This window comes from Protopterus annectens, chromosome 3.part1 (assembly GCF_019279795.1).
Source record: "Protopterus annectens isolate FY-2018-M chromosome 3.part1, PAN1.0, whole genome shotgun sequence".
NCBI lineage: Eukaryota > Metazoa > Chordata > Ceratodontiformes > Protopteridae > Protopterus > Protopterus annectens.
The window spans coordinates 1,396,906,814-1,396,934,144 of NC_056732.1; the positions used below are offsets into that span (position 1 = coordinate 1,396,906,814).

Here is a 27,331-nt window from a genome sequence, read left to right on the forward strand (position 1 = left end):
ACCACCTTAACAGCTACAAGCAAATGCAGTTTGAGGGTCATGTTGCTGAATGCTAGAAGTCTAAATCTCAAAATGGACTTGCTCGAAGCACTTCTTAAAATGGAGAACATTGACATTTGTGCCATAACAGAGACCTGGTTCAAGGCAGCAAAAAGCACCCCTGCACTACCAGGCTATAACTCATTCCACACCTTTAAGCCTCAGAACTTGGACCAAAGGCGATGGTGTTTCCATATTCATAAAAGATGTACACACCTCCAGACTGATAGCCCAACATAATGCATCTTGAGATACTTCAGATGCAGCTAACATTGGGTAAGACAGCGATTCAGGTCGTAGCCTGCTATAGGTCCTCAACCATGTCCCAAGACTCTCACTCCACGTTCCTAAGCACCCTGGAGAATATTAGGGTCCAACCTAACACTCATAATGGGTGACTTCAACTACCCCTCCATTAACTGCGAAAACTACTCATGTACCAATACACTTGCCCAACATTTCCTGGAATTCATTAATTCCAATGTGCTGGACCACATCATTCTTACCCCACTAGAGGTAGCAACATCCTTGACCTGGTCATTATTAACATGGGCGACCATTGCTCTACACCAATAGTCAACTCCTCCCTGGTTAGATCCAACCACAAACTAATCACCTTGGAAATCCACCCCCACCCCGCCACAAAGGTAACCACCATGAAAAACTTCTCCAAACCTAACTTTGGGCTCCCAAAAACAGAGGTGGCTAACTTCATGGCACCCATGCAAATGGAAAATAGTTGCATGACTGCTGAATCATACACAAATGCATGGATCTTGCCATACTCAATAGAACCAAGATGCTTTCCTCCAGAAAAGAAAGCCAATCTGGTGCTTCCCTGCCATAAACAAACTCTACAACAAAAGGAGGAAACTGATGCGGAATAAGGTGAAGTCCCAAGAGTGGAAAAACTCCCTTATCAGCCTCAACAAAAAGGTGAGATCCCTCATCAAATCCTCTAAAGCTAGTCATATAAACAAAATTGCAGCAGATAATAAAGACAACCATAAGGCCTTCTATAGTTATGTAAAGAATCTCCAAAGCAATACCCAAATTTGCCCTGAGCTACCGCACAATGGTACTTCCTATACTGAGCCAACAGATATTGCTAATATACTGGCCAGCAGATTCAGTGCCAATTTTACCCCTCTCCTTCCCACCAAAGGACCAGTCGCAATATTACTGCTGCACAGGTTAAAACAGCACTGTCCATGGTCAAGAATACAGCTTATATAGGACCTGACAATATCCATAGCTGTGTTCTACATGAACTACAGAGTGAACTGGCACCTCACCTGTGTGCCATGTTCAATCACAGCCTCACCTCAGGCTTTGTCCCTACTGAGTGGTGCACTACTACAGTCATCCCTCTTCACAAAGGAGGAGCGACTACAGACCCTGGGAACTATCACCTCATTAGCCTGATGAGTCTGATATGCAAAGCTATAGAATGCATCATCGTGGACATAATAAACAAGGATATAGGGAATCTCCAAACTCTGGATCCCACACCATTTGGTTTTGTGAAGGGTAGATCATGCCTGCTCAACTTGGTCAACTTCTTTGAGTCAGTCACCAGAGCTGTGGATGAAGGCAAGGTGATTCATACAGCCTACCTTGATCTGGCCAAGGCCATTGATACCATTCCCCACACAGGAATCATAGAAAATCTCACTAAGCTAGGCATCAACCTCTGTATCACTAGGTGGGTTGCAAACTGGCTCACAGGTAGAACCCACAGTGTGAAAGTAGCTGTCTCTAAGTCAGTCTGCCGACCAGTCACGAGTGGAGTCCCACAGGGTTCGGTCCTGGGTCCTCTCCTGTTTGATATCTACTTCTCTGAAGTCCAGGCCAACACGAAGGGAGTCTGGATGATAAAGTTTGCAGACAATTGCAAGTTGGGATCTATTATTAACTCCCCAAGTGATGTTGTCATCCTACAGAAAGGCCTCACTGAGACCAATGACTGGTGTCAGAACCATGGCCTTAAGCTCAATGCCAAAAAATGTGTTGCCATGCCCCTTTGGGAAAAACCCAGTTCCCATGAATTACCACATCAATGGTAGTCCACTGAACACAGAAGGCATTGTAAAAGATTGGGGAACACAGGTTGACAGCAACCTCTCTTTTGACCACCATATTGCCACTGTGGTCAGAAAGTCCTTCTATATGGCACATCTCATTACTAAGGGTTTTGCATCCAGGAAGAAAGAGGTCATTGTCTCCCTCTACTCTTCCCTCATTAGGCCAGTCATTGAGTACAATGCCCCATTTGGCATGTACCTCACTAAACACCTGCAACAACTGGAGAGGCCGCAAAAATACCTCACAAAAAGAGGATCCTAGGTCTTAAACATCTGTCCTATATGGACAGACTCAAAAAACTCCAACTATTCTCTGTCTCATATCGCCTATTTAGAGGTGATCTCTGCTTGACTTACAAAGCCATGTCTGACACAGCTCTGTTAGAAATGCTACATCTGAAGAAATCCCAATCCTTCCAAACCACATGCTCCAGAGACCTCAGCCTCATTACCACAATCAACAGAGCATGCTGGAGGGACAGGTTCATAACCCAGAGACTGCCCATGCTATGGAGTAGACTTCCCATACAGGTCAAGGAGAGCACCTCACTGGCCCTCTTTAAGAGAAATCTTGATGAGTGGGTGAGAAATAGAAAATTCACCCCAGGAATCACTCCAGTGACTTTACTCGTCAGAGGCACTGGGAACTAAAGTTGGGTGGCACGATGCCATGGAAATCCTATGGACTAGGCTTGTAAAGGCTCCAAGGCCATTAGCCTAGTACATACCTATGAAACTATGAACCATCTTCCGACACAATCTGGACCAATGGGTGAGAAATCAAAAATTCAGTCCTGGGGTAATGCTCATGTCCCTTCTGGACAGAAGCAATATGTAAAAATTGACAAAACCCCACTTGCTGAGCCTTGTTATCTTTCCTTTAGGCATACAAAATTGGATAGTATCCTATGAACCTATGTTCCATCTGTTATAATATTACCCATTAAGTAACCTTACATTTTCCCATTACTCCAACCACATATTCCGCCTAGTGGATCTCTTCCTTGCACCCCATAGGGAAACTTTTTCCTTCTAGTGAGTGAGACCCAGATCCATTCATTCCTTAGACAGAGTAAGATCCCTGCAGCATCCCTGACTGGGGTGAGATCCCAGTCAGCTCATTTATTTACCTTGGAGGTAAGAGTCATTTGTTATGAAGCAGGCTAGTCTGTGGTCATGGGGATGAAGATCCTAGACCTTCTAGACGTTATAAATCTTTTTATACAACCTAGAGTTCTATAACTATCATTAACCAATTGGTTGGCATGATTAGAAAAACTCATAGCTGAATGTACCCAAATATATCCAGGTCCTTAAATGAGTCTACAGTTTCAATCACTGTTTGCTGTAGTAAATATTCACCTTTCAATTTATGTCTCCCAAATCTCATATGCATAGTTTTTGATGTATTTATCAACATATTATTCTCCTTTGACCAAATGGTCAATTTAGTCAAGTTATTTTGCAGTCATGTCTTACCTGTAACACATGTAATCAGTTTACTCATTTTCAGGTCGTTTGCATATAGACTGTAGAACACTTCAGATGAAAAAGTGAGGCCCGAAAGATAAGCAAGTAAGGGCCCAGGACAGAGCCCTGTGGGACACCCTGGCTGTAACCAAGGATTTCACCTGTCCAGTTGCTGTATGATACTTTCCATGTCCTATTTGTAAGCCATGTAGCTATCCATCTTATCAAGAGTACATCAGTACCTAGTTGTACTAATTTATTGATCAGTGTTTTGTGTATGTAAATCTGTATACATTATATCACAGCACAAGTTTTCATTCATAGCTGTTATTATATTGTTATAGAACATCATGTTACAGGTGGTAATAGATCTGTTTTCAGCATATGTGTGCTGATACATGGTTTCAAGTCCCAACATATCCAGTTCTGACAATGCCTTAACCTGTTTTACCTTCTCCCTTATTTTTCCACTACATGAAAGTAGACTTAAGGGTTTATATGATTCTGGGTTTGTCCTACTCCTCTTTCACTTATAGACAGGCTTAATAAGCACATGCCTCCAATATTGAGGAATCTCCCATATTTATATGACAGAGTGAATAATAGATATAATGGCACTGTAAGTTCTTGCTGAAGTGTTTTCAGGTCATTGTTACTAATTCTGTCTTCTCCCTGTGCTTTATTTGGATCCAGTTTGTGCAGTTCTTTTTCAATATAATCTAATTTGATTCCAGTATCTGGAGTTAACTGGATGTCACTTGAACAACTTATCACCCCTTTTGTGGAGCCAAACTGTTTTCTGTAAGATTTTGTAAATATATCTATAATCTGTTGTGTCTGAGAATACATTTTAGAATCTGCACACAGTTTATCAGTTTGTGTCTTTACTCCTTCCACGTCTTATGTATCTATAAAAAGGTTTCCTATAATGCTCAATATCTTTATATACATTTTCTTCAATTTTTTCTTGATTCTGTCGCACACTGTGCTTAATCTGTTTGTCCAGCTTGTTTATTTCAGTTTTCAAAGTTGCAGTTTGACCTCTCTTCCATTTCTTATATTTTTGTCTGTCATCTTAATCAGATATATTGTTCTCCTGGAAATATATCTCCCTGATGTTGTATGCCTAGATCCTGACGTTAAGCATTTTTTTTTTGATTTTTTGCACTCAATTTCTCTTTCAAAACTTTCCACATTCCATCCTCAGTTTTTCCACTGAACACCTCATTCCAGTTAGTTTTACACAGTGACTGTTTTGCTTCCATATAATCTATAATTGACCTTCTGTGCATCGTTTTAGATTTCAGTTTGGCAGACTTATCTAGCAACACATTAACATTTATAACCCCATGATCACTGCACATCAATGGTGGTAAAACCTAACTTGAAGTTATAGTCATTTCTTTGGGAACACAAACAATGTCTAGTATGTTCTGTCCCCTGGTAGTTTTTTTTACAATTTGAAGCAATTGTTGTTCCTGAATATATGATGTGAATAATTTCTTTATTATCATTGTTAAATCAATATTATTCCAGTCTGTGTCTGGTAAATTTAGGTCCCCAGCTAATATTATTCTTCTCTCCTGTGTTTCATGCCAGAAATGTATGAATTCCTCTAGGTCATCTGTACTTGACTTTTCTGGTCTATACACTCCAACAACTGTTATATGTTCCAAGGTTGTTATTATTGTCACAGCTGCACAGTATATAATGTTGGTATTATATTGTTTATGGGATGCAGGTATGTATGCTAGCATATGTGATACTGATCATAGATGGCAGGGAAATCACCAATGCAAGTGCAGTTATTCAGTCTAACCAAGAAATCCAAACGCAACCTCTCCCTAGGATAGGCACACGTATCCTGCCCACTCCAGCTCCAATGGACATCCAAGCCTTTAAATGAACCCTGGGTGCACTTATGGCTTTATCTGTCTATGCCAATGCAGCTGAACCTTATATTAAGTTTTATACAGTTAGTTGATGCTCTTCTTATAATCAATGTACAAAAACTTCTCTTTTGCCCTTACCAGATATTTGATCTATTTTTCATGTTTGCACCTTTACTTCTTACCAAAAATATTCAAATAAAAGCCATCAACATGTTTATTATAATTTCTATAGAATTATAAATACCATATTTTCTCGAATATGCAAAAATAGAAACATGAACACTGCGGTGGTGGTGCTGCGGTAGCGTTGTCTCTTCACAGTTAGACGTTGCCCGTTCGATTCTCAGAGCGTCTTCTGTGTGGCGATATGTGTGAATGGGCATTCCTTCATTGAAGGTTGTGCGTTAGGCCCGGCAAGCCAGCACGTAAAAATCTACTGCCAATCATTAGCAGACCGGAGTTCTGCTGTGGCGACCCCTAACCAGGAAAAGCCGAAAGACACAAACAAATGCAAAAATAGAAGCATACAAATGTGCATGAGTATATTATGACAACTATATTATATATGCACTAAAGCCAGAGTATTAAATGGAACATATGGTAAACATTTACATTTTTTTTACTGGGTTCACTGATAGCTTAGATTTTTATGAGGACATAGCAGTTTTCCATGTATCTAACTCCAATTTTGTTTAAGAGAACAATAAGGCCAGTCATTTGAATCAATGTCTCATATTATGGTATTGTTTTTAATATAAGAAACAGCTCATTTTACAGTATTAAATCATCTCTTGAGTAAGCAAAAAAAGTCATAATCAGACTGAATATATTAGATCTGCTTTAATGTTCTTCTGTTTAGCTGCTTTGATTGCAGGCCAGTATTCATTCTTTCTCTCCAAAAATGTTTTATATTGCACCATTTGTCCTATCTAATGTGATCAACCTTGACTGGGAAATTCCTCCAAGCAGTTTTTATCTCTAGTTCTTTAGCCTATAAAGACCTAAATTTAATCACTACAGAACTCTGAAAAGCATTTGTGTTTGAAGAAGATTTGGTCAATATTTGTGTGCTCTCTCAGTTTTCATGAAAAATCACTTGTGTAAATTTGAAACTTTGGGTATAGTAATGTAGTTTTTTCTAAATACTTTTTATGGATTTTCAGATAACTTAAAACACTGTTCATTCCTTATCACATCTGTGCAACTTACAAGGCTTTTCACTCTCTTTGAACAAAAATGTTCCAATCCCATTACAAGATCATCATTTTTATTCCCAATGTATACATGAGCAAAAACATGTTTTGCTAAATACTACTATTGACTGCTGGCTATTTATATACTGGTAATCTACTCCATACTCAACATTACTTTACAACTGCCCCTTTATATTCTGGTAATCTACTCCATACTCGACATTACTTTACAACTGCCCCTTTATATTCTGGTAATCTATTCCATACTCGGCATTACTTTACAACTGCCCCTTTATATTCTGGTAATCTATTCCATACTCAACATTACTTTACAACTGCCCCTTTATATTCTGGTAATCTACTCCATACTCGACATTACTTTACAACTGCCCCTTTATATTCTGGTAATCTATTCCATACTCGGCATTACTTTACAACTGCCCCTTTATATACTGGTAATCTACTCCATACTCAACATTACTTTACAACTGCCCCTTTATATACTGGTAATCTACTCCATACTCAACATTACTTTACAACTGCCCCTTTATATTCTGGTAATCTATTCCATACTCGGCATTACTTTACAACTGCCCCTTTATATTCTGGTAATCTATTCCATACTCGGCATTACTTTACAACTGCCCCTTTATATATTGGTAATCTACTCCATACTCGACATTACTTTACAACTGCCCCTTTATATTCTGGTAATCTATTCCATACTCGTCATTACTTTACAACTGCCCCTTTATATACTGGTAATCTACTCCATACTCGACATTACTTTACAACTGCCCCTTTATATTCTGGTAATCTATTCCATACTCAACATTACTTTACAACTGACCCTTTATATTCTGGTAATCTATTCCATACTCGGCATTACTTTACAACTGCCCCTTTATATATTGGTAATCTACTCCATACTCGACATTACTTTACAACTGCTCCTTTATATACTGGTAATCTACTCCATACTCGACATTACTTTACAACTGCCCCTTTATATACTGCTAATCTACTCCATACTCGACATTACTTTACAACTGCCCCTTTATATACTGCTAATCTATTCCATACTCGACATTACTTTACAACTGCCCCTTTATATACTGCTAATCTACTCCATACTTGGCATTACTTTACAACTGCCCCTTTATATTCTGGTAATCTATTCCATACTCGACATTACTTTACAACTGCCCCATTTATATACTGCTAATCTACTCCATACTTGGCATTACTTTACAACTGCACCCAAATCCATGTATTAAGCACAACTCATTCTACCTCCTCTTCCCTCCTGCCTTCAACATGTACATGCAACTATCATATCCTCTCCATAAATGCTTGCATACATTATAAGATCTGTAATTGCCATTTTGTTTATGGATACCTAGAATCCAGGCTTGCTCTTTCTGCTCTTTTAATTTCCAGCAACCATATTAACCTCAATTTCTTCTTACTTTGCCAAGACGCCACTCTCTTTTCTACCTCTGCTGTCACATGCTCCTTCTCAAACTCCATCACTCCATCACTCTCTCGTTGTAGTAAGGTTTGGTACTGAATACCCTTATTATTTTTCAGCAACCTTACATTGAACCTCCAGTAATTTCCATTAATTAATTTAGCAACTGATCAATAGTCACTTTTTTCCTCTCTTTATCATTCCCTCATATTTCATCAATTCCAATTTCATCAGTTCCACCACCCATGTTTGTTTGATTCTTTCCAAGTCTCTCAGACCTGTTTCTCCCTGATCTTTCCTATTCCTAGTGAAGATATCATCCACCATATCCTTCAACCATCATACATGGTCTTGTCCTTTGTACTTATTTGGGTTCCTGTTCCATTAACTCTTTGTCTAGTCCCCCCACCTCCATTACATATATATCTGCTACTTCTGTCTCTCATCCTGATTCATTAAATTTTATTGTATTGTATGACATCTTGCAAGATTTTAAGAGTAGAGCTTTTCTCCCTGGGCCTCTGCTAAATAGTGGTCTGTCATGGCCCAGATGCACTTTCAATGAAGAAAATGAAGGGACCAGCACTTTTATTAGATTGTAAAACAACCTAATGTGAAATGCACACAATGCCTTTCTCAATGTGACTTATCCAAATGGTTTAAATTTAGCCCATAATGCATCCAGCTATTCCATTTATAGTAACTTCTTAAAGTGGTATATTCCATATTTCATTCAGTGGTGCTGACTGCTTAAATACACACTGTATAACCATATTTAACAAATAGATTCACCAAAATAAACCTCTTATTTACAATAAAGAATGGCTTAAATGTTAACATTACAATCAACCTATATTTTGTACTCATTAGTATGGTGAAATCCATTTTAAACAGCAAATATTAAGCATAATATGATTAATGTGAATTATGCTTATGCATGAGAAACCATATTATATTCAAAATATTTTAAGAATAGTGAGTACATGTACTCAAACAGATGCTTATGTGTCTGTTTTGGATATTGGTAGGATGCTGAGATAATTGTGGAAAATATTACAACAAAGTGAAGGAAATAATAATTTTATAATATATCTAAACATAGCTTGTGTGTCATTTATCCTTCGTGTACATGATATTCATTAAGTCCAGGTTTAAAAAGGGCCCCAAGTGTAGTAATCCATCTTTGTTCCATATTATTTAGCCTATTGTGCCAACCCATTTTGAAATTCCTGTGTGATTGTATTCTGTCTATAATTATGAATTGGAGCAAGCTGTGGTATGTTGTTTGGTGTGTTTATATAACGTGATTCTGATCCTCATAGGCCTAGAAGTCTGGCCTGAAAGCTGAGCAAGAGCATTGTGCCAAATATGTCACCCAGTCTGAACTGCCGTTCCCAAAGATTTTGATATTAAAGATTTTTGGTGTATTTTTGCTGGTAAATTCTTTTGTTTTTCACCAACCAAAGTGTCTCCAAATAATGTAGTTTGGTGTTGTATACCAGGAACATGATGTTTATAATGTGCAAAATTCGACTGTATAGTCCGGCTCTCCCGATAGGAGAAATGAACAGTTTTCAGGAAGAATCTCTAAGAAATGAATTGGACATGTTTGTCAACAATTTGTCTGAACCATTTTGTATTATTGCCATATGTAGTAATTAACCGAGCACCACCAGTCCTACGTGCGTGCCTTGTATGCCAGATGCACTTTCCTCATAAACAAATGCTAATAAAATATACAAATAAAAAATAATTAGGAAATAATGTCCTTTTTTGAGTCAGTCATTTTTGGAAAATGAAAAGCATCTGTTTGTCCTTTGTTCATAACAATAAATGAGGCTCATGGATACTCCAGATCCAAAACAAGTTCACCATATCCTGAGATTCATGCTGCAATGTAACATCTAAAGCAATGCAACATAAAATATAAACTCAGGAAATATAATATTATAGACTTCTAGAAATCGGGCAGTAGTGCATAAGGAAAAAAATAATAAAAGTGTAGGTGTATGTAATTTAAACAAAAAAATACAACTCTTAAGCAGCTAGGACTGAAAATAGAACTACAAACATAAGAGAAAATCTGTAAACAAATAAGAGTGCATATGGAGTGTACTGTTTTTCACTGTTACTACAAATCTTGACCTTTGGGCCTAAGGACCAGCCCACCTATCCCATTATCAAATATAGTATATAAATAAAATAAAATACAGTAAATAAATAAACAAATGTGACAACAAGCACTTGAAGTAGTCAGTTACAAGACTTCACTAAACACCGTGCCTTCAGATGCCAAATTGAACAGTGTCCATGAACTGTTTAAAACGTGCATGACTCTTCTTACATCCTTAATCAGCCCTCATTTCACTTACATAACCCATTGTCACAATTTCCCTTCTAGTCTCCTTTCACTGGCCCTTCTTAAAGGAGCTGTCTTCTGTAAGTCCTTCCCTCTTTTCACCAGCTCTGGAGGCACTAGTTTCATGTTGCCTTCCACTCACCACCATGAGAAAAAAGATATTCAGAGAAGAAAACAGTGATAAAATGCATTAGTAAAACAGCAGCTGTAAAGACCTGCCCTTCCAGTCCCCAGTCACACTTACTTCTAGTAGATGGAATGAAAACTTTGTACAGCTTCTCTGTCAGACAGTACTAATCAGCACTTCAGCCTTGTTTGGGTTGGGTCTTCTTCTTCCATCTTGGCTATGTCAGTTTGATATATCTTTTTTTTACTTTCTTGATCACACATAAGAGTTGTGTTTCATTGGCACAGCTCTGGCAATCCTTTCTGTTCATCTCCCAGCTCTTGCATATTACCTCACATATGTCTTGAGCTCTCTGTATGTTTTAGTGGGATTTGTCTCTATCTGCATCTTCTTCCTTACTTTTAATTGGCTGCTTACCATACTTGTTAATGCCCACATTCCCAGCGCCAATTAAAGCACATGTTCCCACCTCTCCTCTTTCTACTTCTTGCATTACAGTCATGTTATCTGTATCCAATTGCACAGTCCCTCCATCATTCACAGCAATCATTTATCTTCTAATCCCTCTCTGGCCTTATATGAAATGTCAAGTGTCATTCCTTCCTTTTTCACCACTTATACCTCATACTCCTATCTTTCTGTCATGACATCTTTGTAAAAAGACGTTGCCTCATCCAGCAAGCTGCAAAAGACTACCTTGTCTTTACCATTCACTTTCAAAACTGTAGGCTGTATCTTTCTATCTATTACTTCTGACTTCCTTATAGGATGCGGAATTGACCCATTTATCTTCTTTTTTGTACCATGGGTAATCCTCAACTAGTTTAACTTTTCTTCCTTTTATTATCAGCCCCTTCTGATGTGCCATCATTCTCCACATCCAGTCTTCAGTGCAGTAGCATTGTAATTATTAAATAAATGCCTTGACTTGCCTTATAAACCACTGCTCTTCTGCATCCTATGGGCTCTGTCAAAAAGGGGGAATAACACTATCCTTAATGAGCAACCAAACCCATTATTGGGAGAACCTAAGCAGGCCATACCCTTCTACCCCTTCCTCCAGTCCCACTGTTTGCAGATTATCCAGCCTACAGCACTTCTCTTAATCATCTTGTCTTTACAGTAATTGCATTATTACTTTTCTGCATTTTTTCTGATTCCTGATTATATGCTTACTGCTCTAGCTTTTGTGTCTGGATCTGCTACTGTTCCACTACCCACAGAACCTTTCAATTCTTGTGGCCTTCTTCAGGTCACAGCATGGTCAACTCTAAGGAGATTTGATACAACCTTTCCACTGTCAACTTGAGTTTTGTTTCCATAATGCCATCTTAATGCATCAGAAATTATTACATTATGCCCAGGAGTATCTTCTACCTTTGTCTTCAATTAGCTCAGTCCAGATCTACTTTCTACATTCAGAAATTTACTGTAATATACTAGCCTAAAACGGACAATCCAATTTATACAAACATTATGGCATGGCTAATCAATGCCCTCCTCACATATGGTAAGGAAGTTTCCCATGCCCTTACCTTCCATCTTTTTTGGTAGTCCAAGTATTCTGATATTATTTCTTCTGATTCTATTTTGTAAATATACCATGTCATCCAAGAACTCTGCATCATACTTCTAAAGGAAACCTTTTTGAATGTCTTCTTCTTCTTTTAGTTTGCCGTCTTTGTCAGTTAGTGATACTACAGTATCTTTGACTTGTTATCCTCATTTATATAATATGGATTTAAGAACCTCAGATCTCTGGGTGAAATTATCCTGAATTGATATCTTTCTTTGAAATTAGTTCACTTTACATGTCAAGTCCTAAAGTGAAAGAATGATTTTCTGGTTACTGTTCCTTAAGTTGAAATCAGGTTAGAGAATTTAGTAATACTCATTTTCAATCAGATCTGCTAGATAGCACCTCTTAGGAAAGTTGGTTTAGTTTCTGAAGAAAAGACTTCTTCTATTTTCTAAGTTAAGAAAGTTTCATTTTGAACTTCATTGTGGGATGTCATAACTCTAGCAGCCTAGATGAATTCCTACATTCCAGAACATTTTCTGAAAATTCAAGTTAGAAAGCATAAGTCAAACAAATATAAATATCCCAAGAACAGTAAATGTTGTTAAGTGGGTGCAAACAGCAATGTTATCTGTAAAAAAATCTTTTTTTTACAAAGATAGTAGTCATTGCATTGACAGTTTTTATGTCAGTAATGGAATGTATTATCATGAACACAAACCCAGAATGATATATCCCGCTAAAGATTCACAACTCTTCATATCTTGGAAATTGTATAACCTAGGCATTTAACATCAGATTACTTTTGCTCGCCAAACTTAAGCATTCATATCACTACAAAAATTCCTTTCTGAATGGTTGTTGATTGAGATATTTCGAAAATACAAAACAATTCTGCTTCTTTGACAGTATAAATTATATTGGGTATCTCTGAAGGGGTATAACTTAACAAATATCAATGGCAATTTTCTTCATCATCATCTAAGGTTCCATATAATGCCATGCATAGTTTGTAAGTTATTTGGTTTTGGAAATATTATGGCTCATTTAAAAATATAGTGCATATCATACTAATAATGGAATAGGTTTTAGACAGGCAAGCTCTAGCCATCCCAAGGGGCCTAGACAGCTATAAATTCACACAGACTGCAAAGAGGAAAATCCTGAACATATCTAAACAATCCAACCTTGGATTTTGATTTATTGATCTTTACTTTTAAAAAGTAGTGTGACTGCAAACAATAGTGAGCAGAAGCTATTGCTTGTAGCATAAAGGCATTACAACTTTTGTCTGGCTTGCAGAACATGTATGGTCAGAACAACTTTACTGAAATTACTTTATTATTTAGTTATATACTGCTGGTGTAATTTTTTGCATAGAAGTTGATTTAAGTTCTCTTTGAATTCTGTGGTCACTGATTTTGATTATTCTTTTCTTTTGCAATATTTTATTAGTTTGAAGCTGAATATAGATTCCTTAAATGAGTATGCAATTACCGATTTTCTAAAGCACAAATATCTTATACAGTGTAATAAATGATATGCATATTTAAAGGTAACAGCTGGTAACACTGGTGATCTGTGTTCCTCGTGTCAAAAGTTGGATGATTTGCTTACCATTGTCAGAAGTAAATCTAGACTTGATGATGATTGCACTTGTGCAATTGGCACGGCTTGTAGAACTATTGTTTCATATATTAATGACTGGACTGGTGAAATAAATAATGTTAGGCAAAGAACAAATAGAACACATTTAGGAAATGATGCATCTATTGCCTGCAAAGATCATTCAACCCCTGTGAAACAAGACGATGCCCCTGACAACTTTGGAGCTCTGGATGCGAGTATTTAGTAATCTGAGGATCCAGTTTCTTTAGAAGGAAACAAAAAAAGGAGGAAGTTCACAACAAATAACAAGGAAGAAAAAAAAACTGATTAATGACTGTAACAGAAAGAGAACACGTAGTAAAATGACACTGCTTTGTTATGTAACACACAGGTTACAGGGGATGGTGATATTTTTCTATCAGGAAACCTTCACTCTACAGAAAAAAGCATAATTTTTCCAACAGAGAAGGAAGAAAAAAAGAGGCAAGGGGCAGATGAAAAAGAAGAAATCAAAATTGCACATGGAAGGCTTGAAGAACATTACTGTAAGAAAAAAGAAGAGAAAGACAGATGCTCATTGGTTCATAGGTTGGTACTAGGCTATTGGCCCTAGGGCCTATACAAGCCTAGCCATAACAATTCCCTGGCTATTTCTTCCCACAGTATTTACTTCCCTGGACCTCTGTCTAGCAGGGTGACTGACTACATGGCTCAAGCTGTGGATTTACAATACCAGCTGAATGAGAATTTAATACACAATGAAAACAGTGGGATTAATAAGACTAATGATGATGAAGATCTATCCTTTGTAACAATTGATAGAGCAGAAATGACTGTATTAGAAGCAGAAGATTCTTCAGAGCTGTCCAGAAAAGATATTCTTGTTATTGGAGAGTCAATTATAACTGATATTTATATTTGCAGAGAAGATAATGAACATCAAATAGTGTTATGCTTGCCAGGAACAAAAATAGAAGATGTGAGACAAGCCTTGGAATGCCTTAATGTAAGGCAATACAAATCCGTTTTCATTCATGTTGGTACAAATGATGTCATCCACAAGGATTCTTTGACTGTTAGTAGGGAACTGACAGCCCTCTTAGGTAGTATAGCTTGTACTGGTGTTAGGACCTATTTTTCACAAATCGCCTATAGAAAGGATAGTCAGGTCAATGTGAATGAAAATATTTTTTGGGTAAATACCTACATGGAAAAATGTCCAGTTTTAAAAAATGGAAATGTGCATCCAAGCCTAGTTTTGGGCTCATGTGTTCAGAAAAGGATGGCGTGCATTTGTCAAGATCAGGGAAGATAATTTTTGCAGCAGATATTTTGCAATATTTGCAAACACTAGTCAGAAATTTGGCAGGTCAAAAATGTAACAGTTCACAGATACCAACATTTGAAGCATCTCTGATGGTTGTTAATGCTAGGAGCATTAATAATTCTTTTATTGGAAAATTTGCTATATTCCCACAAGATTGATGTTGTTATTGTTTGTGAAACATGATTTAAAAACAATGACTGGAAACCATTTCTTTCAGGGTATAAATGTTTTTACTGTAACAGACATTCTAACAACAAATCAGGTGGAGGTGTTATGATAGGGATTAAAGAAAGTTATGAGACCTGTGATTACTACATGTTCAGTGATAACACCAATACTATAGACTGTGTAACTGTGACAACAAAGACAACCCTGGAACATATAATAATTATTGGAGTGTATAGACCACTAAGGTCAAGTGCATATGACCTAGAGGAATTCATACATTTCTTGGATGAAACACAGGAGGGAAGAATAATATTAGCTGGGGACTTAAATTTACCAGAAATAGACTGGAATAATATTGATTCAACAACATTAGTAGGGAATGATTCACAATATATATTCAGGAACAACAATTGCGTCAGATTGTAAAAAAACTACCAGGAGACGAAATGTTCCAGACATCAAGTTTTACCACATTGATGTACAGTGATCCTGGGGTTATAAAGGTTAATTTGTTGCTAGATAATTCTGCCAAACTTGAAATCTAAACCAATGCCCAGAAGGTTAATTACAGATTATATGGAAGCAAAACAGTCAGTATGTAAAACTAACTGGAGTGAGGTGTTCAGTGGAAAAACTGCAAATGGAATGTGAAAAGTTTTGAAAGAGAAATTATCTGAGTGCAAAAAATAAAAAAAAATGTTTAACATCAGGATCTAGGCATACAACATCAGGGAGATATATTTCCATAAGAACAAGATATCAGATTAAGGTGAGAGACAAAAAAATATAAGAAATGGAAGGGAGGTAGAACTACAAAACTGAAATAAACAAGCTGGGCAAATAGATTAAGCATAGTGTAAGACAAGATCGAGAAAAATTTGAAGAAAATGTATATAAAGATATTGAGCATAATAGGAAACCTTTTAATAGATACATAAGATGTGGAAGGAATAAAAACGCACAAATTGATAAACTGTGTGCAGATTCTAAAATTTATTGTCAGACACAACAGATTATAGATATATTTCTAAAATCTTATGCAAAACAGTTTGGTTCCACAAAAGGGGTGATAAGTTGTCCCAGCAACATCCAGGTAACCCCAGATACTGGAATAAAATTAGATTATATTGAAAAAGAACTGCACAAACTGGATCCAAAGAAAGTACAATGAAGAGACAGAATTAGTAACAAGGACCTGGGAACACTTCAGCATAAACTTATGATACCATTATATCTATTATTCACTAGGTCATATAAATATGGGGAGATTCCTCAAGATTGGAGACATGTGCCTGTTAAACCTGTCTTTAAGGGAAAGGGGAGTAGAACAAACTCAGAGTCATATAGATGCTTAAGTTTACTTTCATGTTGTGGAAAAATAATGGAAAAGGTAATATTGGATAAGTTATTGTCAGAAGTGGATAGGTTGGGACTTGAAACCATATAGCAGCATGCATACGTTGAAAACAGATCTATTATTACCTGTAACATGATGTTCTAATAAAATATAATAACAGCTATGAATGAAAAATTGTGCTGTGATGTAATTTATATATATTTAACTTCAGCACTTGACAGGTTCATATACAAAACACTGATCAATAAATTAGTACAACTAGGTACTGATATACTCTTGATAAGATGAGTAGCTGCATGGTTTACAAATAGGACATGACAAGTTTCATACAGCAACTGGACAGGTGAAATCTTTGGTTGCAGTCAGGGTGTCCCACAGGGCTCTGTCCTGGGCCGTTACTTGTTTAGATTGTATCTTTCAGACCTAACTTTTTCATCGGAGGTGTTTTACAGTCTATATTCAGATGACCTGAAATTAGGTAAACGGATTACAAGTATTACAGATAAGGCATGTCTACAAAATAACTTGACTAAATTGACCATATGAGCACAGGAAAATAATATGCTGATAAATACAGCAAAAACTAAGCATATGAGATTTGGGAGACATAAATTGAAAGGTGAGTATTTAATACAACACATGGTGATTTAAACTGTAGACTCATTTAAGGACCTGGATATATGGGTAGGTTCAGCTATGAGTTTTTCTAATCATATCAATCAATTGGGTAATGATAGATTTAGACTATAGGTTGTATAAAAAGATTTATAAAGTCTAGGAAATCAAAAATAATGAAGTCATTGCTAGTTACATTAGACCCAAACATGAGTATGGAATAACAATATGTAAACCCTATAAGAAAACAAGCATGAATAAACTGGAAAGAGTACAGTGGAAATACACAGAGGGCATCCATGGATGTGAAAATTTAAGTAATTATGAAAGACTAAAATATCTGAACTTGTACAGTGTCTCTTACAGATATTTAAGAGACATTCTTATTCAGGTATATAAGGCATTTAGAGACAACTACCTCTGGGAATGTTTGTGGTTAACAAGAAGTACTAGAGAATCATCAGACAACCTATGTAGAAGGTTCTATAGGAATGAGAAGTGTACTAATTGGTTCTCTGACAGAGTAGCTGATGCTTGGAACAGACTACCAAATTACATTAAAGCAAGTACTAGTTTAGATATCTTTAAGAACAGCCTGGATATTTATTATGGGAACAAGTGTTTTGGTATATTTGCAAGCTAGAAGGACATTGATGCCCGTGCTTGAAATATTTGTATATATGTATGTAATTAGCAGCTGACAACTGTTTAATATCTCCAGTACAGTGTACTATATATGGACAGCAGCAATCTAGTTTTCTGTCTCCCGCCATGATGTTTCACTCTATACACCTCATTAACAAGTACCCCTCTTAGTTATGAAACTATTAACTTTCAATAGCAAATGACAAACAGTGAGTAATATCTCCACTGCAGGGCATTTATGTTAATCTTAGGATCATTTTTTACTTAACGCTTTGCCCTTTCTTATGCTGCTCACTGTTAAATAATAAGCCATTTAGTTAAGGAAGACAATGGGAGAAATGTCAGGACACCATATTGTACTATGAGTGTTAACTGGAGCTATACAAAAAAGTTGCTAAAGGTGTGAATGACTTAAGAAGTTCAACTCCTGTTGAGTATTAAATACTTAAAATCAATGGAAATAAAATTTCCTGTCAGAGTAATAACATTTTTAGGACCAACTTAAACCTGCATCAGTGGCCACCCTAGAAATTCCTACAACAATGTTTTCAACTTTCTGAAGATATCAATTAGGCATTTCAGTGAAGCACTGTTAGAATATACAGTTTGTCTATGATGGTATGTTTACATTGTATTGGTATTGTTCTGGTTGTTTTGCCACTGACTAAAGCCTCAATATAGAAATGATTTACATTTTCTCATGACAGCAGAAAAAGTTAGAAAGTGCCATGCTGGCCCACCAAAAGCAAATGCAAAGACCCTGTAAAGCAGACGTGATGTAATTCCTTTTATTTGCCCAACATAAGTTTTTGTAATTACATGTGCTTTTGGGCCATAAGGAGCCCTTCACTGAGATTTAAGTTACTGTTATTAGATACAGTACTAAAAATCCACTTCTGCCTAGAAAGAGAAATGCATCATTTCTTAATTATTGGCTACAAAAAAAGATACTAGAAAAATGACAGTGTGGAAATAAAGTATACAGCTTGGATATTTAGTATGATAAGTACACCTCAAAGACAGATTTATTTATTATTTATTATTTTATTTTATTTATTTTACATTTATTTACCGTGAGTGTCCAACTGGACTAGAGGCCCATTTTCAGTGGAGGCCCAGGGAGAAAGTCTCCATACAGAAAAAAATGTGTAAAAGATAACAACATGACAGGGAATACATTTATCACTACATAGAACAATAATGCAAGAAAAATGATAATCCAATTTGCAAAATACATAGGAAAATACGAGCACCTTCCAATAATTGCAGACTGGATAGGTACAGTATATCATTTACTAATTCATAAAGTTATGCAATGAGCAGATTTATGGGTAGAATTTAGGGAGGTAGAAGATCTGTTTGGTAGGTTGCTACTAGTTATTTGAAAGGAAAGGCAGTAGAGGACTGCAAGAAATGATTAGAACTAGAGTTCTGGGTGGGTAGAAGTTTGGAAGAATTAGGATTGTAGTGAAAAGGTAGGCAGTCAAAGATTCTTAGATGGTTTTAATGGCAGAGGTAGTCAAGAGGTTGAAACAGTGCTAGGAGAATAAGGAGAGAGGGGGTATTGTGTTAACCAGTGGAAGTGCAGGAGCAGATCCAGTTTTTGCTGAGGTGGTGTCGGAAGAGTAGTTTAAATTTATGTGTTTTGGTGGTGTTCTGAATTTGTTGGGGATGATGTTCCAGATTTTGTATATTTTCTGTGAGTATAGAGATTCTCCAGAAGTATTATTGGCTTTTGTAACAGTTTCTCAGAGGATCTAAGGTTGTACTAAATTGTGGAGTGCTGGGAAGTTATTCGGTTGAAGTATAATGGAGTGAGCCACGGCTAGTTGGTTTATGCTGAGAAAGTTAGGTAGTTCAATCCAAGTAAGTTTCTGTAAAGCTGTGCAGTGGTGTGATCTATTGGGATGATTAGTGGCAGATCTGGATATTTTATTATAGCAGGCCTCCTGTTTGGTTAATTCAGATTTTCTTAGGTTCGTAAGGATGGGAGAGGTGTATAGTAAAGTAGATAGGAGATGTGACCTGGCCATGGCCTGTCTGGTAGAACTGGTGAGAAATAGTTTCACTCTGTAGAGAGGCCCTAGTTTGATGTGGACTTTTTTAATGGTTAGAGCTAGGTGTTTATCAAATTTGAGTGAGTTGTCAATTGTGCTCAATGAGTTCTGTTCTGGTTTTGTCAGAGGAGTAGATGATAAAGGTGGGTTGGTTACCTTGTGGGGTATGCTTTTGGTAAAGATGATAAGTTTTGTTTTGTTTGGGTTATAATTTAGTTGGTGGTCTGAGAGATGTTTTTCAGTTTCAAGAAAGGACCTTTGTGTTGTTTCCTGGAAATGTGAGAGTGTAGGGGCTGAACAGTTAAGAGAGGTGCCATTTGCATATTGGATGATGGTAGCTTTGCTAGTGGCAGTGTATAATTTATTTGCAAATTTAGAGAAAAGCAGTGGTCCAAGAACTGACCCTTGGGGGACACCTACAGAGAGAGGTAGTAGAGGAGAGAGTGATATTAGCCACATGACAGTTTGCTGGTGATCTTTTAAGTAAATGTGGAAACAGGTTAAAGCTGGATGGGATAGATTTAGGAGTGCTAGCTCAGTTAGTAATTTTTGGTGGGATACCATGTCATAAGCTCTTGACATATCCAGAACAATGGATGAGACTAACTGACCATGATTTCTAACTTGGTTGATGATATTAGTAAAGCTAACTAGTGCTGTTGTGGTGCTGTGCTTAGGGTGAAAGCCGTGTTGAGAGTTAGTGAGGGGATTGTTGACCAGCAGGTAATCTAGGAGTTGTTTATGTATCCATTTTTCAAGGATTTTGGCTATTGGAGAGAGAAAATGGCAATTGGTCTGTAGTTGGATAAGTTTGTTTGATGGGCCACCTTTATGGAGAGGGATGATATGTGAGATTTTCCAGAGTTTGAGTACGTAATTTTTAGAGATGGACTGATTTATTAGACTGGAGATAGGGTAGGCAATATTATCTGCTTCTAATCTGAGGAATTTATTGGGGAGTAGATCAGCTGTAATGGATGTTGGTTTGAGTTTGCTTAGAAGTTGTTTTATGATGTTGGTTTGTATAGGTTTAAAGGTAAATGAGTTAGGATGTGTATGAGTTTTCATGGGAATTGTTATTGGTGTATTGTTATCATTTTTTACCAGAGCTATTATACAGTTAATGAAGTGGGTACTAAAATAAGATGCTATATCATTAGAAGAATTAGAAGTGGTAGCAGATGGGGTAACACTTTGCCCTGTATTTAGAAGTTGTTTTATGGAGTTACAGAATTTCTGGGTGTTGTTTTGGTGTTTATGTTATAATGTGGTATAGTAAATTTTTGTCATGTTTTATTAGTTTTTTTAGTTTGGTTTCTTAACTTGTGAAAGGTGAGCAGGGATGTTTGGGACTTGGTTGATTGGTACTGGGACCAGGCACTGTCTCATTCCTTGAGGAGTTGCTTTGTCTATTTTGAGAGCCATGTAAGTTTCTTTGATTGAAAACGTATCTTCCTAATTAGGACTAGGGTAATATGTCAAGAAATGTTTTACTGAAGTATTGCACTGCTGGGTCTAAGGGCAGATGTTTTAAAGGAGACCAGTTGCATTTTTCTAGAAGGGATTTGAAGAGTTCGGGAGAGAAATTTCTTTTTTTCTGACATACTTGTTTGTGGTGTTTTTTGGGATATTGCTCCAGTGCTATAGGAGATTGGTGGGCATGTGGTCACTTAGACTCCCTGGAAGACAGCCAGCATGTTGACAAAGATTGGGCTTATTAGTTAAGGTCGGGTCAATGATAGTTTGTCGACAGCTATTTTTATCTACGCTGGTTGGGGAGAGTATAATTTGGGAGATGCCATACAGATTGATAAATTTGAATGGGTTGTCTGATGACCAGGTGTACCAGTCTAGATTGAAATCGCCCATAATAATGCTTTCTTGATTGAATGTGGAAGCTACCCAGCAAAGAAGGTTTTCAGTTTTTGACTGGTTACTCCCAGGTGGGAGGTATACAGCAATGATTATGTTTTTTTGGGGGGTTAAGTTCAAGGCTGGAGATTAGTATTTTAGAGTCAGAGGGCTCTGGGGGATATAGTCTAAGTGGGTCAGGTTTAGGGAGTTTTTGTACATAATTGCGATTCCATCACCTCGCTTTAGTAATCTGTCACATCTTAGTATATTATAGTCTTGTCTATGGGGCTTGAGCCATGTTTCTGTTAGTATGACTAAATCTGGATTGCATGGAGGTCTTGAATTTTGTTGAGTATACTTCTGAGATTCATATTGAATAGTAGGAGGTTAGAGGTATTATTAGTCTGATGGATGATGTTAAGAATAGGTGACTTGGTTAGTGAATGGGGAGTTTGTTCTGAAATTTGGGGGCCGGGGTTGGAGTATATATCTCCACTTAGCTTCAGTTGTATTAATTTATGCAGAAACTGTTGGAAAAAATTTGGTGGAAATGTAGCTGTTTTGTGTAGTGGATGTGTTAAATCCTGTGATGGGGTGTATCTGAAAGTGAATAGATCAGAGTAGGTGGTATTGTAAAGGTTTAAGGACATTACAGTATTATTTATGGTAGTATGGTATGTCGTAGGGAAGAGACTTGTTGGTGAGTGGATGTTTGTTACTTTTTGGTTGTGGTAGGAGGTACTATTGTAAGTAATAATTAGTAGGCTAAATAAGGTAGTGTATATAAGTAGCATGATGTGTAAAGTAACATGAAGAGAGGAAGTGTGTGAAAAGGGTTAATATTTGGATGAGGGTGAGTAAGAGAATGGATGTGCTAACCAGAGAGAAGGAGTGATGTTAGTGGTGTTGGAGTTTGTCCTTACTGGCTTGTTGGTAAAGGGGTGGGATTAGTGGTTAGCTATACGTTTAGGTGTACTGGAAGTGGATGAGATTTGGGGGTAGGGTATGGAAGCGGAGTGAGCCCGAGCATAGCAACGTGAACTGAGTCGGACAGACCCTTTTGTGATGTGTAAGAAGAAATGAAAATCAATCACTATGCTTTAGAGAACAGGTATTTAACTTTACACACTTTGTTTTGCACATTGTTTATAGTGAAAAGGTAGGCTATATTTCCGGAAATTTGTGCCTCTGTGTTTTAGTAGGATGCTTCTGCTAGGTTATGACTTCAACACAAAAAGATTATTTCTTTTCAGAAATACTTTAGCTTTAAATGCAGTATATAAAGTGTGTTGTGTATGTGTGTGTGTGTGTGTGTGTGTGTGTGTGTGTGTGTGTGTGCGTGCGTGCGTGCGTGCGTGTGTGTGTGTGTGTGTGTGTGTGTGTGTGTGTGTGTGTGTGTGTGTGTGTGTGTTTATCCTATAATGTCAGAAGACCCAGTTAGGGCCTACCGCACAGTTTCACCTTTAGAGTCAGTCTTCATCTACCAGAGAGGATAACAGCTGAAGAGCCTGCTCTGACATTCCATGGTAAAGTAAATAACAGTACAGGAGATGCGTATTCTAAGTCTCATAACTGCGACTTATGGAAATATGACAAGCATGCAAAATGTAAAACAGAGAACTTTGAAAATTGTTGTTCTCCATATATGTGTGTGTGTGTGTGTGTGTGTGTGTGTGTGTGTATATATATATATATATATATATATATATATATATATATATATATATATATTTTTTTTTGTAGGGGATTTCCCTGAATGAATGTATGTATGTATGTATGTATGTATATGTTCAGTTCGGCGTGAGGAGATGCAGGCACTACCAGAAGAATAGGATATTAGGTTAGAATGCATAGCTGTTGTGTGCAGTTATAGTACATTAAACATGCTGAGGTTTAGCAGAAAGAGAGAAAGAGTGGGGATATGTAAGGTTCTGACAAATACCTACAAAGTTTTGTTATTCTGTTAAATTTGTCTGAATATTAGGACCTTACTGTTAAGCTTATGACTAGTGTTACTAGTATTCTGACTAAAATATTAACCTATATGATATTCTCTTATCATGAGTAAAACTCATCCCTAGTAATGTTACAGTTACTGTTAACTTTCTGAGATAGTCATCTGTTTGGATTCAGAGTAAATTCATCATAAAATCAATCATTACCAAAACAAGAAACATTTGTACTCCTAATATGTATTTACTGTTAGACTGCTCAGAAGTAAAGGTTCTTACGTGCTATAAGTGTTTTTTTAAAACCAAGATCCAGGATAGCACCTCCCTTCTAACCAGTTTAACAGAAAGATCTTTTGCCAAAATGGCACCTGTCGAGTAGAATGACATTTCAGAGGAGATAAAAAAGTTATTGTGACCTATTAATATTTAGAAAGGACAGTGGTTGACATATCCATTTGCTTGAAATCCTGTATGAATTTGCCAGCCTTCAACAAACTCTGCAGCCTGTACATTAAATGTGTATGTGTATATATGTAAATAGTTTTGTAACTAAACAATGTATTCCTTTACCAGTAACATAATCTAATTATTATCCCGTCTGTTTTGTACAGCTGTGCTGTTAACTTGTTTATAGAAGTGTAATGTATGTATTGGTGAACTTTGTCACCTATTTTATGTAAAATGTATTGCTGTTGCCTCAGGGCTGGTCTTTGTACCAATTCATTTACCCAGCTAATAAACTGAAAAAAAAAGAATCTACTGACTGTTGGAATGAACAAATGAATAATTTCAATCTCCATTGTTCATCCTTCCAAATGTGTACAGAAATATTATTTAGGAAATTTAACTGGCACGTTGGATAAACAATGACCAGAGCAGGACAATGTGCTGACACTGGCTAGCCAGTCATTTTGCATCTAACCGTGTGCCTACAGACATTCATGCTAGCTCTCAGTGTCTTTCCTATATAACCTGTCTGAGGACGTTTCCTGTACTTGATTAGATAAACCACATTTTTAGAAGTACATGTAAAGGAATCCTATGCTTTCCACACTGACATTTTTCAGATGTCTTTTTTAGAAAGTAAGAAATGATGTACTTCTACATCTTTGTACACATGTATATTTAAGCACTGTATCAAACATCAGTAACTCAGCACCCAATGAAGGGTCCTTTTACCTTGAAAGCAAGAGTAATTGTAAAACCTGTGTTAGTCTAATAAAAGGTATTACATCACCTCGATAATTCTATGTCATTGTGTTCTCTATTTTGACAGAAGCAATTTAAAGAGAGATGAGGCCTGCATTTTTTTCTCATTGTTTCATTATTGCGTGTTTAACGGTGTTAATTCATTGTGCTAATAAGCGTAAATCTAGTTTAGTACTAAATATAATGTTGACACTTACTTTTTCTACACTCTTATCAACCACTTTATGTTTAAGACTATAACTTTCTCAACTACTACATGTTTCAAAACGTTATTTTCCTTTCTCATACACATTAATTAGTACTCAACAATATTCTTATAACTTTCGCATTTACTCCCTCAAACATATACAATAGGTTTTATCAAAATGTAAACTCTTTTAACACAGGCAGTAAGAATTGTTAGAATAAATATTTTGGTTTAAAAAATGATAAATTATATAATTTGCCCTCTTTTTGTAGTTTTAAGAATATATACTTAAAATTGTTTATGTGATTGTCTTTACTTTGGTTTATATTACTTGAGTGTCGTTTGTTAACTGTGAAATTTGATTTTAGGAAAAATGGTATGATGTGTTTCTGTCAACAATATGACTGAACAAACTGAGACCAAAATATTAATTGTGGATACACTAGTTTTGCTTCAAACTTGCTGACAGCATTTGTTTTATAGTGAATGGTTTAGCAAAACTTGATTGAGATTTTCTTTCCCTTTTAATAATGTTTTTTTCTGATCTTATTTTAGCTCTCTTAGAGAGTCAGGTGAGCTTTGGTTAGATGCCTATCTTCACAAGTGACAAGCCCTATACTGAAAATTTCCAGAATGTTACGTCGGCCTTAATCTGCAAGACTTCACTCTGCTTCACTGGCCTTATACTTCCAGTTTTCTTTCCAAGAGGGTGTGAAACACAGAAATCTGCTTTAAAAAGAGACTCCATTTTCCTGGAATAGGTCCCAGAATACTAGTCCATTGTTTATAATAGCAGAGCAAGATGGGGACCAGCTGTTTTATATGAATAAAAAATGATTTGAATGTTAGTAAAATCTTTATAATGAACTGTGATTTTAGGTTAGATTTTTTTGGAAGCAAGGAGGCACTGCTAATATCCTCTCTTCTAATGCTCATCTTATGCCGTAAGTCATCCTCTGTTGTGATTTATTGACTTATTTAATTACTGGAACAGTATTTTTGTAAGCAGTTTTAATACAAGATCAAAGATTTACATGTCTAACTTTAAGTTGCATCTACCCAACAGAAGGTACGTCATCAGTAGGAGTAACCATTTACACAAGGTGCAGTGACAAAAGTCATATATATATATATATATATATATATATATATATATATATATATATATATATATATATATATCATTGTCGAGTTATTAATAAGTCAAGTAATGCCTTACTAGTAAGCATTTTTGAAAACCATTTTCACAGGCATTTTTTGTACTTAGTCATGTTCTATTGATTTCTTTATAGAAATAATATATATGTTTATGTTTTACACTTTCTGGACTTTAGAGAATCCTTGGAAAAGTATCCAGAAATTATTTTGAAGACAAGGTTGATAGTGTGAACTTGTGACAGATTTCTATTCTGTAGTTTACCCAACATATTTTTAGAAAACGGAGAGCATATGAGCTGTTGCTACTATCTGCTGCATTCCCCATGTGATAGTATAGCTATAACCCATGCCTGGGTGCGGTTAATGCTGGATTTACCCATGGTTGGTGTGGTTTGGTCACGAGGGCGAAGCCCGAGTGGCAATACAAAGACAACCGTGGGTAAATCCAGCATTACCCACACCAAGAAGTGGATTATTGCTATTATACAATGACATTATTTAAGAAAAAAAATACTTTTCTTAAATAATGGCATTGTATAATGCCTCCTTGCTGCCCTTCTGCAGCTGTCTGGTATTCTGCGACAGTTCTGATGTACTACGCATGCGTATGCTTATGCAGTACATCAGAGCTGTGGGTGGAAGCAACGGAGAAAGCAAAATCTCCATTGCTTTTTACAAACTGTCTCGCTATGTTAAAGGAGTTTAACATAGCGAGACAGCTTTAAAAAAAGCAACGGAGAAAGCAAGATGTCCGTTGCTTTTTACAAAGTGTCTCGCTATGTTAAAGGAGTTTAACATAGAGAGACAGCTTTAAAAAAAGCAAAGGAGATTCTCCGTTGTTTTTTTTTAAAGCTGTCTCACTATGTTAAACTCCTTTAACATAGCGAGACAGTGTGTAAAAAGCAACAGAGATCTTGCATTTTCCGTTGCTGTAAAAAAAGACTTATACTAATGGAAAAAGTCCAGGCGACCGGACCCTTTTCCATTAGTATAAGTCTAATTTACAATGTGCACGCTGACTAATCAGCGTGCACGTTTTA

The 27,331-nt window shown here is 36.6% G+C and overlaps 1 protein-coding gene across 1 annotated transcript in view; it reads left to right on the plus strand.

Annotated features, from left to right (window-relative positions):
- The window catches only part of FADS1 (fatty acid desaturase 1), a 390,247-nt gene extending 363,797 nt beyond the window's left edge, over positions 1-26,450 (plus strand). Inside the window, exon 12 of the mRNA XM_044067445.1 lies at positions 25,689-26,450. Coding sequence (XP_043923380.1) covers positions 25,689-25,740 — 52 coding nt within the window. The 3' untranslated portion in view covers positions 25,741-26,450. The remainder of the gene's footprint in view (positions 1-25,688) is intronic.
- The last annotated feature ends 881 nt before the right edge of the window (positions 26,451-27,331 follow it).